At 54.5% G+C, this 12,430-nt stretch overlaps 5 protein-coding genes across 5 annotated transcripts; 2 read left to right on the top strand and 3 right to left on the bottom strand.

The window, feature by feature from the left end:
• Window positions 1–263: 263 nt before the first annotated feature.
• J7T55_006506 (uncharacterized protein) lies at window positions 264–1,523 on the top strand (the record flags this gene model as incomplete). The annotated part of the gene is made up of 1 exon (XM_053145056.1): window positions 264–1,523. One exon carries the CDS (start codon window positions 264–266, stop codon window positions 1,521–1,523), a length of 1,260 nt encoding a protein of 419 aa, XP_053001271.1.
• A 934-nt stretch (window positions 1,524–2,457) lies between these two features.
• J7T55_006505 (integral membrane ornithine transporter of mitochondria) lies at window positions 2,458–3,845 on the bottom strand (the record flags this gene model as incomplete). The annotated part of the gene is made up of 5 exons (XM_053145045.1): window positions 2,458–2,672; window positions 2,733–2,885; window positions 2,939–3,127; window positions 3,192–3,410; window positions 3,491–3,845. 5 exons carry the CDS (start codon window positions 3,843–3,845, stop codon window positions 2,458–2,460), a joined length of 1,131 nt encoding a protein of 376 aa, XP_053001270.1.
• A 1,420-nt stretch (window positions 3,846–5,265) lies between these two features.
• J7T55_006504 (uncharacterized protein) lies at window positions 5,266–5,736 on the bottom strand (the record flags this gene model as incomplete). The annotated part of the gene is made up of 3 exons (XM_053145034.1): window positions 5,266–5,356; window positions 5,432–5,661; window positions 5,722–5,736. 3 exons carry the CDS (start codon window positions 5,734–5,736, stop codon window positions 5,266–5,268), a joined length of 336 nt encoding a protein of 111 aa, XP_053001269.1.
• Window positions 5,737–6,976: 1,240 nt separating this feature from the next.
• Window positions 6,977–7,849, top strand: J7T55_006503 (uncharacterized protein; the record flags this gene model as incomplete). Its single annotated transcript, XM_053145023.1, has 1 exon — window positions 6,977–7,849. One exon carries the CDS (start codon window positions 6,977–6,979, stop codon window positions 7,847–7,849), a length of 873 nt encoding a protein of 290 aa, XP_053001268.1.
• Window positions 7,850–8,896: 1,047 nt separating this feature from the next.
• On the bottom strand, window positions 8,897–11,358 carry J7T55_006502 (hexose transporter; the record flags this gene model as incomplete). Its single annotated transcript, XM_053145012.1, has 5 exons — window positions 8,897–9,294; window positions 9,357–10,069; window positions 10,249–10,602; window positions 10,669–10,746; window positions 10,826–11,358. 5 exons carry the CDS (start codon window positions 11,356–11,358, stop codon window positions 8,897–8,899), a joined length of 2,076 nt encoding a protein of 691 aa, XP_053001267.1.
• Between the last annotated feature and the right edge of the window lie 1,072 nt (window positions 11,359–12,430).

Below are 12,430 nucleotides of genomic sequence, written 5' to 3'. Positions count from 1 at the left end.
GTCGTGGAGATCTCGACGTGGGGTTGTTGTCGGACCCCAGATTCGGCCCCACTTGTGCCTGCGGCTCAACGCTGCTGGGCGGTGGTAGAGGTACTCCTGTTACCACCCAAGCAGTGCTGTGTGCCAGGTAACCAATACTACATCGAGACAGCTCACTCAACTCAACCTCACTCATCACAGGCCGACTCTCCTGCCTTGATCGAATCATTTCAAGGACCAATCTCGACGAACCAGTAGTTTCCTCACTCCAGGAAGCAGAAAAAATGTCATGGGACTCCAAATCCACGGCGACTCGCCGGAGACAAAATAGTAGCGCGGCATCCGGGCGCTCAAGAGGGCTCTCGATACACATGCGAAATGCAAGCAAGGCGGCGGCAGCGAGTTCAACACCGGTCAAGGTTGACCCCAAGTCTGCGCACACTTCAGACCCTTTCCTGCAAGGATTCCTGAACCCGGCATTCGACCCGGCAGACTACCTCAACCTGACCCTGCCACCCCTTCAGGGCTCATCGTCATCACTAAGGTCCTCGTCGACGGCGGGCAAGGGCGCCGTGCCCCTGGCCCAGCTCTCGAGCGAGGCCCAGGAGCTCCTGACGCAGCTCAACGCCCACACGACACGGCTCGCGACCACGCTCACGCAGCTGACGGACGACATAATCCGCAGCGGCAGCAGGCTGGCGTACGAGGTTGAGCTGCTCCGGGGCGAGACGCTGGGCCTGGCCGAGACGCTCACAGAGGGCCCATTGCGGGAGGATCTTGAAAGGTTCGTCCCGGCCGGCATCGAGAACACGGTTGCCTCCACCAGGCGGGCGTCGTTCGGGAGCTTAGCACCCCCCACGCCCTTCCCCGAGAAGGACAAGGACTCGCCTCCGCCCGCGACGCCCGCCGCGGTGGTGGAGAAGAAGGCTGCCGAGGCCGGCGAGGACGAGCCGGCGTACATATCACACCTGAGGACGCTGACGCTAGTTCGGTCACGTCTCGACTCCGTGATCAAGACGTTCGGAGATGCGATGGACTTTGTCTTCCCGCCGTCCGAGGTCTCCGTCAGCTCGGGCTTCCTCTCCGTGTCGGCGCCGGACTTCCCGGACATGCACACCGCGTCCAAGGAGCAGATCAGCACTGAGGAGAAGGGCCAAAAGACCCTCAGGAAACTGCGCGACGAGATCTCGGGCCTGCTGGCGAAGAACAACCCGGACCCGGTGAAGGGCGTTGAGGACGCTACCAAGAGGGTGGAGGAGCTCAAGGAGCTCACCACGGTATGGAAAGGCACGGCGGAGGAGAAGGGCAGGCAGAGGTTCGTGGAGAACCTGGCGCGGATGGTCGAGGATCGGCATAGGGAGTTGGTGAAGGAGGCGGAGATGCAGAGGGACCAGGGCTTGAGGGAGAGTCGAAGTAGGCAAGATGAGGACGCCTTGAAGCGAGAGCAGGCGAATACCTCAGATTCCGCCTCTTCGGAGGCTAGAGGGTCGATGGGCGGTTACGGGTTTATGACTCAGTGGCAGAAGCTGAGGAGTGGGCTTTGAGAAGGAGATGGCGCGCCAGACATCACGGTTTAAGACTTCGCTAAGGGTCTATCTATGCCATTATACCCGAGCTGCTCAATTTGATGGGACAGAATAAAGAACTGGTCGCTTCATAGCACAATTGCCCTCCCGATGTCCAATTCGGATGTGCTCAACCCATTGAACTCATGTTATGCGGCCATTGACCTTTGAAGCCGTTGTGTATACACATTAGATTCATATGATGCTGATGATCTTTCCCAAGCCCAGCATAAACTGGCTGTCCTGGACTGCCTTTGCCAATGTGTCGAAGAACTTCCACACGGGCACAAAGAAGGTTGCCCTTCGTCATCGTCATGTTCCAAAGCAGGCGAGATTCTCAGTTTATAACATGCATGCTACATATGACATAGTTTGGTTTTGGCACAATGCCACCTGTTGGCCCCTGCTCGGCTGGGGAGTAAGCCGTTTCGGGCTATCGTAAAGGCAATACTGACTCTTTGATAGAAGAAAAAGTCTCCTATTACAAATCACATTGGTCATTGTACTCCTGGTCAACCGGAAAAGAGGTACATCTTGCTGAGTTGGTACAGACACTTTTGAGTTCGCATACGCATCGTACTTGAGCAACACATCCTTAACCCCGGTTTGCGCATAAAGCGAGGGCATAATGTTTCGTTTGATTTTGTTCTGTTTCTGTTTCTGATCCTGATTCCTCGCAGATACTGGGATTGCCTCACCACTTTGTGCCCTGATACCAAGGTCACTGCCAGAACAGTCAAGGCCTCCCTTGGCCCTTGAAGTACAATTCATAAAATCTTAACCCGGCGTTTCCAGTTCTGTCCCAGCCAGCCAAACCTAACCTTGACAACTCCGTCCGTTCCGTATCGTCCTGCAAATGCATCAACTGCGGGTCTTAAACAGACCAATTCACACCGGCATGCAGCCCCCAACCTCAATCTTGCTCTTTGATGGCGTTAATTCGTTTCTTCAGAAACTCAAAGGAAGAGAAGAAAACCGCATTCACGGCGCAGGATCTGCCCATGGAAACACCAAGACCCCTGTACATATGCCTTCGGAAGAACTCAATCTTCACCGGGGGCACCGTCTGACCCCTGGAGTACATCAGACAATTACGCTGATATATGCTCTTCGCGGAATCGATTGGGTCTGTGACGATTTGTCAGATGGCCGTTCGAAGATGCGTGACGTTGTTCTATAGATACTCACAGATCATAGCCCAGGATACTATCCCGCATAGCCCACCCGCGACTAGGACCGCCAAAGGGTTCGAGTGGGTACCATCACCACCAAAAGTCGTCAAGAGCTGCTTGCTGCTCTCATACGTCATGAAGTAAATGCCAGTGCCCAGTGTGTCTCTCACTATATTACCAATTAGATCAAATATGTCGGACATTGGGCCACTGAATACGTACGTAAATGCAGATTGAACCCGGTGTAGAGTCCAAAAGGGCCACGGTGCCGGATGATATTTGCCATCGTCTTCAAAGTACCCTTGTTCTGATAACTGGCAGCGATTTTATGACTTTCGGGATGGGTGCAGTTCTTCTTGTCGGCTAGAAGCACCGATACCTGGGCACTCAGCTTCGTGAGTTCGAAAGGGCCTGCGGGGCGTCAGATGCATGGAACATTGCCGTTGTACACTTCCGGAGGAGCAGAAGCACTCACAGGCAATAAGTGTGATACATGAGCCAGCCGTTGCACCGGCGGCCCCAAAACAGGCGATAGAAGGTAGGTTTGGATATGTACCCTGTTTGTTCACATGGGCCAGTACATCGATGCCAAAGTTCTTCTTGAGCCAGTCCGAGTAGACGTATTTTGATCGTTGGTATATCGAAAACGAGACCGTTCGCACGAGAGTGATACTAGCCATAGGGGCAGTCACGCCTGGAGATATAGACATATATTAGCAATGGCAAATCCATCGTGGAGAAGTCCAGATGGTGCGTTACGAAGGGAGTGCTCACCCCGAAAAAATCCCCTCAATTGCTCGGTCTGGTACGTATGCTTCACACAGTCCAGGAAGCCGGAGTAGTTGTATGTCTGCATGCGTGTCTTGACGCTGTCGAGCGGGAAAGCCGTCAAGGTGGACAAGACACTGGACGCAGACGCGCTCACCTCGGTCCTGTACCGCTTGATGAACGGCGGCGTCTGCTCTTGCTGAGCCTTGTGCTTGCTGTCTCCCTTGCCGGCGGCCATGTCTGCTGCTCGCTTGTCGCCGCCCGTCGTCGTGATGTGACTGCCGCTGCTGCCTTTCGTAGGCGTGGTCGGAGGCTTGAGCTGAGGACCATTTTGGTTGAGGGATATGAGCTCAGCTGGCATGCTTCCTGGCAAATACAGGCCCTGAGCAGCCGCCTTTGGACAATGACCTCGATAAGTCGAGACCAGAGCCTTCAAAGCGGGCGCGTTGTGGGCAAGTGCCAGAAAACGAGGTCCATGAAGAACCCCGCGATGCGTGGGTTGTGATCAGTCGTTGTCGACGGCCTCAATGGTCGGCTTGGATGGGTGGTGGGGGGGTATTGATGGGGTGGAATGAGGTTGTAAGGGAGAGAAGGTTCCTGGACGGGCTCGAGCACGAGAAGCTAGAGAAGTAACCACCGAATTGATGTGCTAACGACTCTTATCGTCGTGCAACAGAAACTCATCTGCGGGAGCATTAGAGTAGTGATGGTGTGAAGTGTATTGGGGACCTGTAGAGAATTGCGGGGTCCTGTCCAATACCCACCCAAAGCTAGCTCAGCTCCGGGAGCTGGTTCGCCAGAGCGGTCACATCTTTCTCCACAGTGACGGTAGATCATTGATCTGAAGGCTAAGTATGGAGCACCTGGACGCTCCCGGGGGGTCGAAGCAAGAGACCCCACCCATGGACATCGATTTGTATCACAAGCTATGAACCCACACCACTCGCTTTTGTTCCTCTCCCTCCGTCCAGGTTGGGCCCTGTTGCAGGACTCACTAAATACATGTCTTGGACAGTGTGCTCGTACAGACTGACAGTATTTCCGACCGTGCTATACGACTCAGCAGAGACATGTGTGTGCGAGCCTCCAGACGTCACGGCGACACAGGGATCTGCCTCTCACCGAGTCAGGCCGCGTCGCACAATGCAGCAGGCCAGATTTGGAAGCGGAAGTTGTGTTTCGATGGTGTGCACGGCGGTTGAAACCGAATATATGCCCGCCTGGGCATCGGGCGTCGGGCCTGTCAGATTTATGTGCTGTACAGCTGTCATCGGGCGGGCAAAGCTCGAGGCTTGTCATGGCTGGCTCGTCATGGTTTTGACAAAGCGAAGCTCTACACCTTGCTGTAGACCAGTTCCGGTCAGCTCCAGCATGCAGGCAAGGCCTGGGATATCGTCCAATGCGGCTCCTACAGTGCTGCACGGCTCTCATGTTCCTGGCCCTTGCAGCGCTCCAAGCAGTAGCCAATAGAGACTCCTGCACAGCTTGGCCCACGCCTGGACCGGTGGCCGAGGGCAGAATCATCAGATGCTTGCGCAAGTACACCGAGGCAGCCCCCTGGGTCGTGAAGCAGCCGCTGAATCTTTCGCTCTGGACTCAGGAGACTTGCTTTGAGTCGAGTTACTGCAGCCAAGCAAAGCGGGCCGTTTCCTCCTCTAGACGGCGTCTCAGGACCATCTAATTCGGGGGCGGGGAGTGGCGGGGAAGGAGGTCCGCCCGGGTCTCTGCCGACTTGGCCGGCGTCTCACCGCCCAGCACGGGGGGCAACACGATCCGGCACCTCAGCGGAGAGGCAGACACAAGCCCATCGTCTTGTTAAGCATGGCAATGGTGTGCTCATAGTGGACATATGCTGTATCTTTGATCAAGTCCCTGCGCTTTCCCGTTAGCTCCGCAGGCCTTCTTCGTATGAAACCTGAAAAAGCTCAGAAGGGACACGCAACGCACTCTTTCTTCTTGTAGCTGGGATCCGTGATGTGCTTCCAGGGGAGGCGACGGTTCTTTTCCCTGCACCACTGAGTGAAGAGAAGGCTCTTGACGATCTTATGCTCCGTGCCTGTCTCCCTGGCCGCGTTGTTGAGGAACCATACGGTGCGACGAATGGTGCTTTTGTTGAAGGTTCTGGTTTTGTCACGAAAAGCTCGGCGTAGCTGATCTCGCGCCACGGTGCTTGCCGGCTGAGAAAAGCATACTGCTCTCAGGGCAGCTTGGTACAAGTGCCGATAGGCATGAATTACCTCTTCTGCAGCCATCTTGGCCAGAGAGCTGGTTGTGAAATGGGTTGTGATGATTCCTGGTTGTTCGGCCTCGAACTCAATTGAGATGCCGCCTGCCGTGTAAAGCTGAGATTGACCTTGGTGCACAGGCCACCTGCCCCTTCCAGCTCCCTGTGGCACAGAAGGTCGCTCAACTCGTGGCGAGGTTCTTCAGCAGCGACAGTGATTTGTAAATTGATCATGCGTGACGCTCATCGAAGCACTGTCCCAATCAGTCCGTAAGGGTACCAGCGATGCCCCCGCCAATTGAGGAGGATGAAGAGGTTGTCCATGCTCTTATCCATGTATCTTCGACCTCCGTAGAGCAATTTCTTGGCTGACTATCGCAGCAGGATTTAGATGGAGGAGCTCCTTCTGAGCAGTCAGCCAGTGATGATACTGTTCACAACAACGCAGACGCAGATAATACCATCTCATTATCACATGATGTTCAGAGCAGGACTTCTCCTGAACCTGTCGTCAGCGATATCCCTTTTGTCACCAGCGATATTCAACCACCCAACGAACCAGCTGCCCCTAAACCCGTATCTCAGGAGTTTGGAAAGCGAGAAACCAGTGTGAAACGCAAATCACCAGATAAGAGGTCCAATTATGGCGTAAGATATATATGCATGACAGGCAAGGACTGTACTGACCTGGATGTAGACGGAGGCGAAACGGAGGAGGGGCAACCCACGATCTGTGCCCTGCGTTCTTTGCGTCCGTCGCCTAGCAAATGACCCCAAATGGGCATGTCATGATGCAGTTGGTATGGAAGCGTAGTTTTTAAGTTGTGTTTTCCTTTCTCTTGAGCAATACGAACGGAAGCCGACTCTGAAGCCTGTTTGTTATGGAAACTCGCGGCTAATTAAGTCTTCAATATTTCAGCTTCTCAAGACGGAAATCCTGGGTATAACGGTAAGAGGTAAATCACTCCAATTATCACCTGTAACGGCTGAGGACATACTGACATTGATAATAATGGTTTTAGATGTAGTGAATGTATCGGATCACACGTATCCTGCAACCTCGTAAGTATTCACATTAAGGAATTCACACCATATATATTCTGCCGGGACATATCACTTATTCGCATGATGTAGATACCACCTAAGGCCGTGTAGCCGGTCAAGGCTCTCGTGAAAGCTGCTGAGGAGGTGAACCAACACAATGGCGTGAGTCACCTTAAGGAGGCCGGCCGAGCTGGGCCGTTACCCCCCTCCCCCCCATGGAATACATGCACGTCGATATCAGCTTACAATATTGCATTGTTCAGAGTCAAAACCTGGCCGTACTGGCTGCATACGAAGCGGCCATTGGCCCAGCGCTTCGGGCCTTGCTTAATATTGGTCTGCAAACCTCTGTAAGGGCTAATGAGCCGAAAACGAGGGGCGGGCTGCCGAAGAAGAAAAAGAATTCCAAGGATAATAGAGATCCTAGCAAAGGGAAGGTGGCAGCGACTAGGACATTGCCTCAAGTGTCTAGCCATAGACGTCGATCAAGAGACTCGTTTGCGCAGTCCACATCGGAGAATAGGAACGACTTCCAAGGCCAGAACTCGGACCCAGCAGTGCTTTCTACGCCTTTCCAACCTGAACAGAGACGTAATTCTCCTATACAAAATTCCGATGCCTTTGAAAGGATGGAAAGGCAAGCTCTTCGGAGGCGAAAAGTCGAGGCGCTCGAGTCTCTGGCCCACACAGCAGCGCTCTTCCTGGCAGAGTTCTTGGATTTCAGAAAGGCACAGCAGGTGCCGGCGGCGACCAGATCACCACCGGCGGGATCAGAGCAGCACCAAGTAGGCCCGGGAGCAGGAGTGGCATATGCCGCAGCCGCAGCAGGGATGGCTGCGAACGTCTTCCAGCCACTGAGCCAGGAGCTCGAGCGCAGCGGTTACAACAGCAGCGGAAGCGAAATGGCACAGCACAGCAGCAGCCATGATACCAGTGACGATGAGGATCTCCCGTTCAGGATCTCAATCGAGCCCAAAGTCGACGTGGACATGGACGATTCGGAAAGCGATGGGTCGTCCTCCGAGACATCTGCCAGCTTCAGGGATGGAGTAGAAGCGAATGACGACGAGCCTGAAGTCAAGGTTGAGGAGAAATGACCGGTGAGATACTGGCAGCCTAGTGCGGCCCGAAAAACATTATGGTAATCTGCACACGTTCTGGATGCTGGGGGCGTTGAAGGAATGAAGGGCAGAGACATAAGCAAGGATGAATCGGTTGTAATAGTCAGCCATGTGTCGACTTGAATTGTTACAGGTATATATCACTGCACACCTAATGCCATGCCATGCTAATCCAGGTGTCGTTGCCCATCTACGACTGGCTGAGCTGTAAGAATTATTTCTCTGACAAGGGACTCATCTCACTCTGCCAGATGACCACCTTCATATCTACTAGAATTAGAACGAATTTCTGACCTCGGTGCCTTTGTATCTACACTATGCCTTTCATGCCAGCAACTACCCGGCTTTAGAAATTCAAAAGCAACGCCTGCAAAGGATGCCGTCAAGCAGCAGGCGTCAAGAAATATGACCCGCGTGAGATGGAGAGGAAGCTAGGCAAACGCTTCGCTGGAGAAAAGCATGCGATGTGAATCGTCGTGAACGTTTATCTCGCACAAGACTATCCTCAGAACAGAAGTACCTGAAGGCCAGCTTTACTCAAGAACACCAGATTCCAATGCTGTCGACGGCCGATGCTTCCCGTAGTGCTGTGCATGAGCAAGTGTATCACATCCACATATATTGCCACGCCCCGAGAACCGATAAAGCGAACTACTGATACACATACTGCCCAAATTCCTGACAGCGCCATTCTTATATATCACCAAGAGCCCTTCTCTGGACGTAGGAAAAAAAATTCTGAATATTGACACTGCGTACAACGCTCTGCACAGCACGCGTGTGCCGTCTTTGTGCGCTGCGATCTCCCGATGGAAATCCCAGAAAAGGAAAAAAATAGCAAAACGTTCGTCGCAAGCCTGTCTCTGTTCCCTTCTAATATGCAAGATGTCTATGCCCACGACTCGTCGTCTTTCTGCCCGTATTCTGCAAGATTTATCCACCGGTTCCCCAGTATACATTGATGATATGTTGCCTAGGTATCTTCTCGCCTTCTTCATCAAAATGATATCCTTCCCCAACGCCCTAGTCATCCTGATTACCCAGTGGCTGATACCTTCCACTTCTGTTCGACACGCTACCCGACCGCGCGCGGGACTGTGACCGGCCAACAACCCTGGACAGCCAGCCAGCGACCCCGCCCTCCGCCTGTCCGGATTCGTACTGAGGCCGTCCGTTGACAAAGTTGACTGCCGGTGGGTCGACATCCAGCCCAGGGAACGTCGGCGCCTCGGCCAGGAGGGGCCGGCCGCGCATGTCGAGGGATGGCACGGGAGAGCCGGCGCGCACATGGGAGCCGTCGACCGGCCCGAATGCCGGTGTGCCCGCCGAGGCAGGCGTGCCGATCGTGGTCGTCGCGTCGCCGAAGATGGAGTTCATGTCCTCGAGGCGGACACCGCTGGTCTCGGGGTAGATGAAGTATACTGTATTGTTAAGTCAGCATTAAATTTTGGCGAGCCACGGGATATGTAGCAGGGTCCCTTACCAATGACAAAACTGGCGGCACAGAAGAACGCGTGCACGAGGTAGAGACGCCATTGGATCCACTCCTGCAAAACGGGAGTCATCTCTCCTACGAGCCAGTTGAACGCCCAGTTGGTCGCAGTCGAGAGCGATGCGCCCTTGGAACGGATGCTCAGCGGTAGAATCTCAGGCGGGTAGAGCCAGGGTATTGGGCCCCACGAATAGCCAAACGCAGCATTGTAGATCATGACAAAGATCACGACCAGGGTGGGCGTTGCTCTAATGTCAAGGAAGATGAAATACGAGATCAATGACAAAGATATCGTCATAGCAACCGCGCCTGAGAGCAAGATGACCCGACGACCCCACGTGTCGACAATGTACCACGGTGGGATCGTGGACAAAAAGTAGGTGATTCCGTTGATACCAGTCATCAGCACCGCATCGTGACCAATCCACCCGGCAGATTCAAACACATAGGGGGCGTAGTACGAGATGACGTTGATGCCGTTGAGCTGGGCAAGACCCTGCGCAGACATGGCGATGAAGACACGGGTCTTGTATCGGCGGAACATGTCACTATACGTCCTCTCGCCCTCCTGACGCTGGAGTAGGACGTTCATCTTGATCTCGCGGAATTCGTCACGGGCCTTGGGATTGTGAATGTCACCGCCCCCGTAGAGGTTGGCGATGACGACAATGCCCTCCTCGTCATGGTCGTTATCGAGAAGCCATCTGGATTACGTTAGCACGACGCAGGGCGTGGCTGGCGGTGTTTACTATACCTGGGGGATTCGACAATGACGAGACTACCAATGCCGAGTAGACCACCCATAATGCACTGCATGAACAGAGGCACCCGCCAGGAGGCGTCACTCTCTATGAAGCCACAGAAGTAATCTACCCACACGGACGTTGTGTACCCAATAATATTTCCCGAGAACTCAATGCAGGCCAGCTTTCCACGGTTGTGCGGCGGTGAGATCTCGGATTGGTAGACGGGGACGATGGTCGACAGCGAACCAACGCCCAGACCAGCAATGATTCTGCCTAGCATCATCATCGGCATGCCTGTCGCGAACGTCTGGAGAGCTCCGCCTATGAAGAATACTATCGAACCGTAGAGGATCGTCCGTCGACGGCCGATGATATCTCCGATCTTGCCCACGAGCAGGGACGATATCAGCGCACCAATCTCGAGAATGGCAACCATGGTCCCTATCTCGCCTCTCGAGGGCTGGTGGAAGTAATCACGGAAGTACGGGCCCCTGGGTGGAAGACACCAGTCAGCTACGAAGCTTTGGCCGGAACAGGGACGGGGGATTAAGTCCTACGTGATAATGCCCGACATCACACCTTGGTCATAGCCGAAAAGGAACACGCCTAATGACACGAATATACTCGTGAAGTAACTGGGAAGGGTTGTCTCATCAGCATCTGGGTCATAGCACGTCACGGCACACACACACACGCGGCAAGGCGTGGACCTACATCAGGGGCTTCCCCGTGAAGCCCTTTGAGCTAGGCATGATGGTAGCGATAAGGCGTTCCGCCCTGGATGGGTTGCGAGAGATCAGCTCGGGGATCTCAATTGCCTCCTTATTAACGACGCCAGGCTGCCCCGAGGAGTGGCGGTGGGAGCGGCGTTGGTGATCGGGGTCCTCGTGGATGCGGACGTGCTTCTTCTCTCTCCTGCTGCCGCCGCTGTTGGAGTGGTCGTGGTTCCGGGGTAGATGCTTCAGGCCGGCGAGAGCCGATTCATCGAGGGTATCGTTGAGCCTGGCGCGCAGAGGGTCCTCGGCGTCGATCTGCTCACCAATATCGCCGGTCGAGACCCAGCTCTCGGTGTCGTCGTCCGAGTCGGAGCCGGGCTTGTCAACGCTGTGGCCGGAATGGTGGGCTCCCAGGAATGACGTCGATTCGTCTTGGTGGTGTCGCGAAGAAGAGCCCGAGGACTCGGCGAGGTTGCGGAGGGGGATGTTAGACGACGGTCGGGTGTTTGGCCTGGAGGTTGAGAAAGGCATACGGCATGACCTTTTTTGTCAACAAAATAAAAACCGGCAGAAGGGGGGGTTGGGCGAGAGACGAGCGAACGAATGACACGACGTGGGAGGAGAGGCTAGCTCGGCGTGTCTGACTCTGGACTGGACCGACAGTAGTCGTATGTACTATGCTATCAGAACAGATCGGGTCAGGATCAGGAAAACTTGCAATCACAGTACGGAATCCTGAAAGACGGGGGGCGGGTGTGCATGGGCAAAGTACAATGCTATCGTTGCAGCGGGAAGCGCAGTTGCGGTTGCGGTGAACAATCAATCGTACGTAGCTTCTTCTCAGCTCTCCAAGATCCCCCCGATTGCCTTGACCACGGCCATTGAGGTCAAGGATGCTTGCCTAACGGGCCCATAATAGTGCATGGCCTCGCCGATCTCACAGCCATTGCGATAAAGAGGTACACTTGTCCACCGCCTAAGCTTGGTGCATGGCCAAGTATCTTTGATCATTTCCACTTCGCACACTCTATTTGCAGTAATTGAGACGAGACGCATTTCGCTCGCCCCCCTTTTCCTCGAGGGACCGAGACGGCCATGGAAGTTTACAGCTGTTTATAAAAAGAGACGAGACCTGGCCTGGGCCTGGATGGCCTGGTGTTTACTGTATTTCGCAGTAGGCGTTGGTCCTTGGAATTGATCCTTCTTCTACGGCGCATCCATCCAAACTTGGCCCACTTGTCCAGCTGTCGCGCCGTGTCCTAGAGCTGTGCGGTGCTGTCATTGCTCCACAGCCCTCTCCCATCTTATCTTTTGGGCCGAGGATTGGGGGAAGAATCCACCATCGTGGCGTCCTGCCAGCACAGGGGATCGTGCCATAGGCAGTCTACAGAGGCACTGAGCCCCAGTCCCGACTGAGAACAAAGTTTGCACCATCGTTCCTGTTTGTGCGGTACCTCGTCGGTTCCTTGCGGCGCTGCAGACGTACAACTGACTGACTGCTCATCGGGTTCGCTCACTGTGTGCTGCATGTGGAGTCTTGCAGTCCCAAGAGTCAGGCAGATGACCTCGAGTCCGGGGAAGTGTGTAAGAGCGGCTGCCCACG

This window comes from Diaporthe amygdali, assembly GCF_026229845.1.
Source record: "Diaporthe amygdali strain CAA958 chromosome Unknown NODE_1_length_4327563_cov_65_473760, whole genome shotgun sequence".
Classification (NCBI taxonomy): Eukaryota; Fungi; Ascomycota; class Sordariomycetes; order Diaporthales; family Diaporthaceae; genus Diaporthe; species Diaporthe amygdali.
This window is presented reverse-complemented; position numbering and strand designations above follow the sequence as displayed.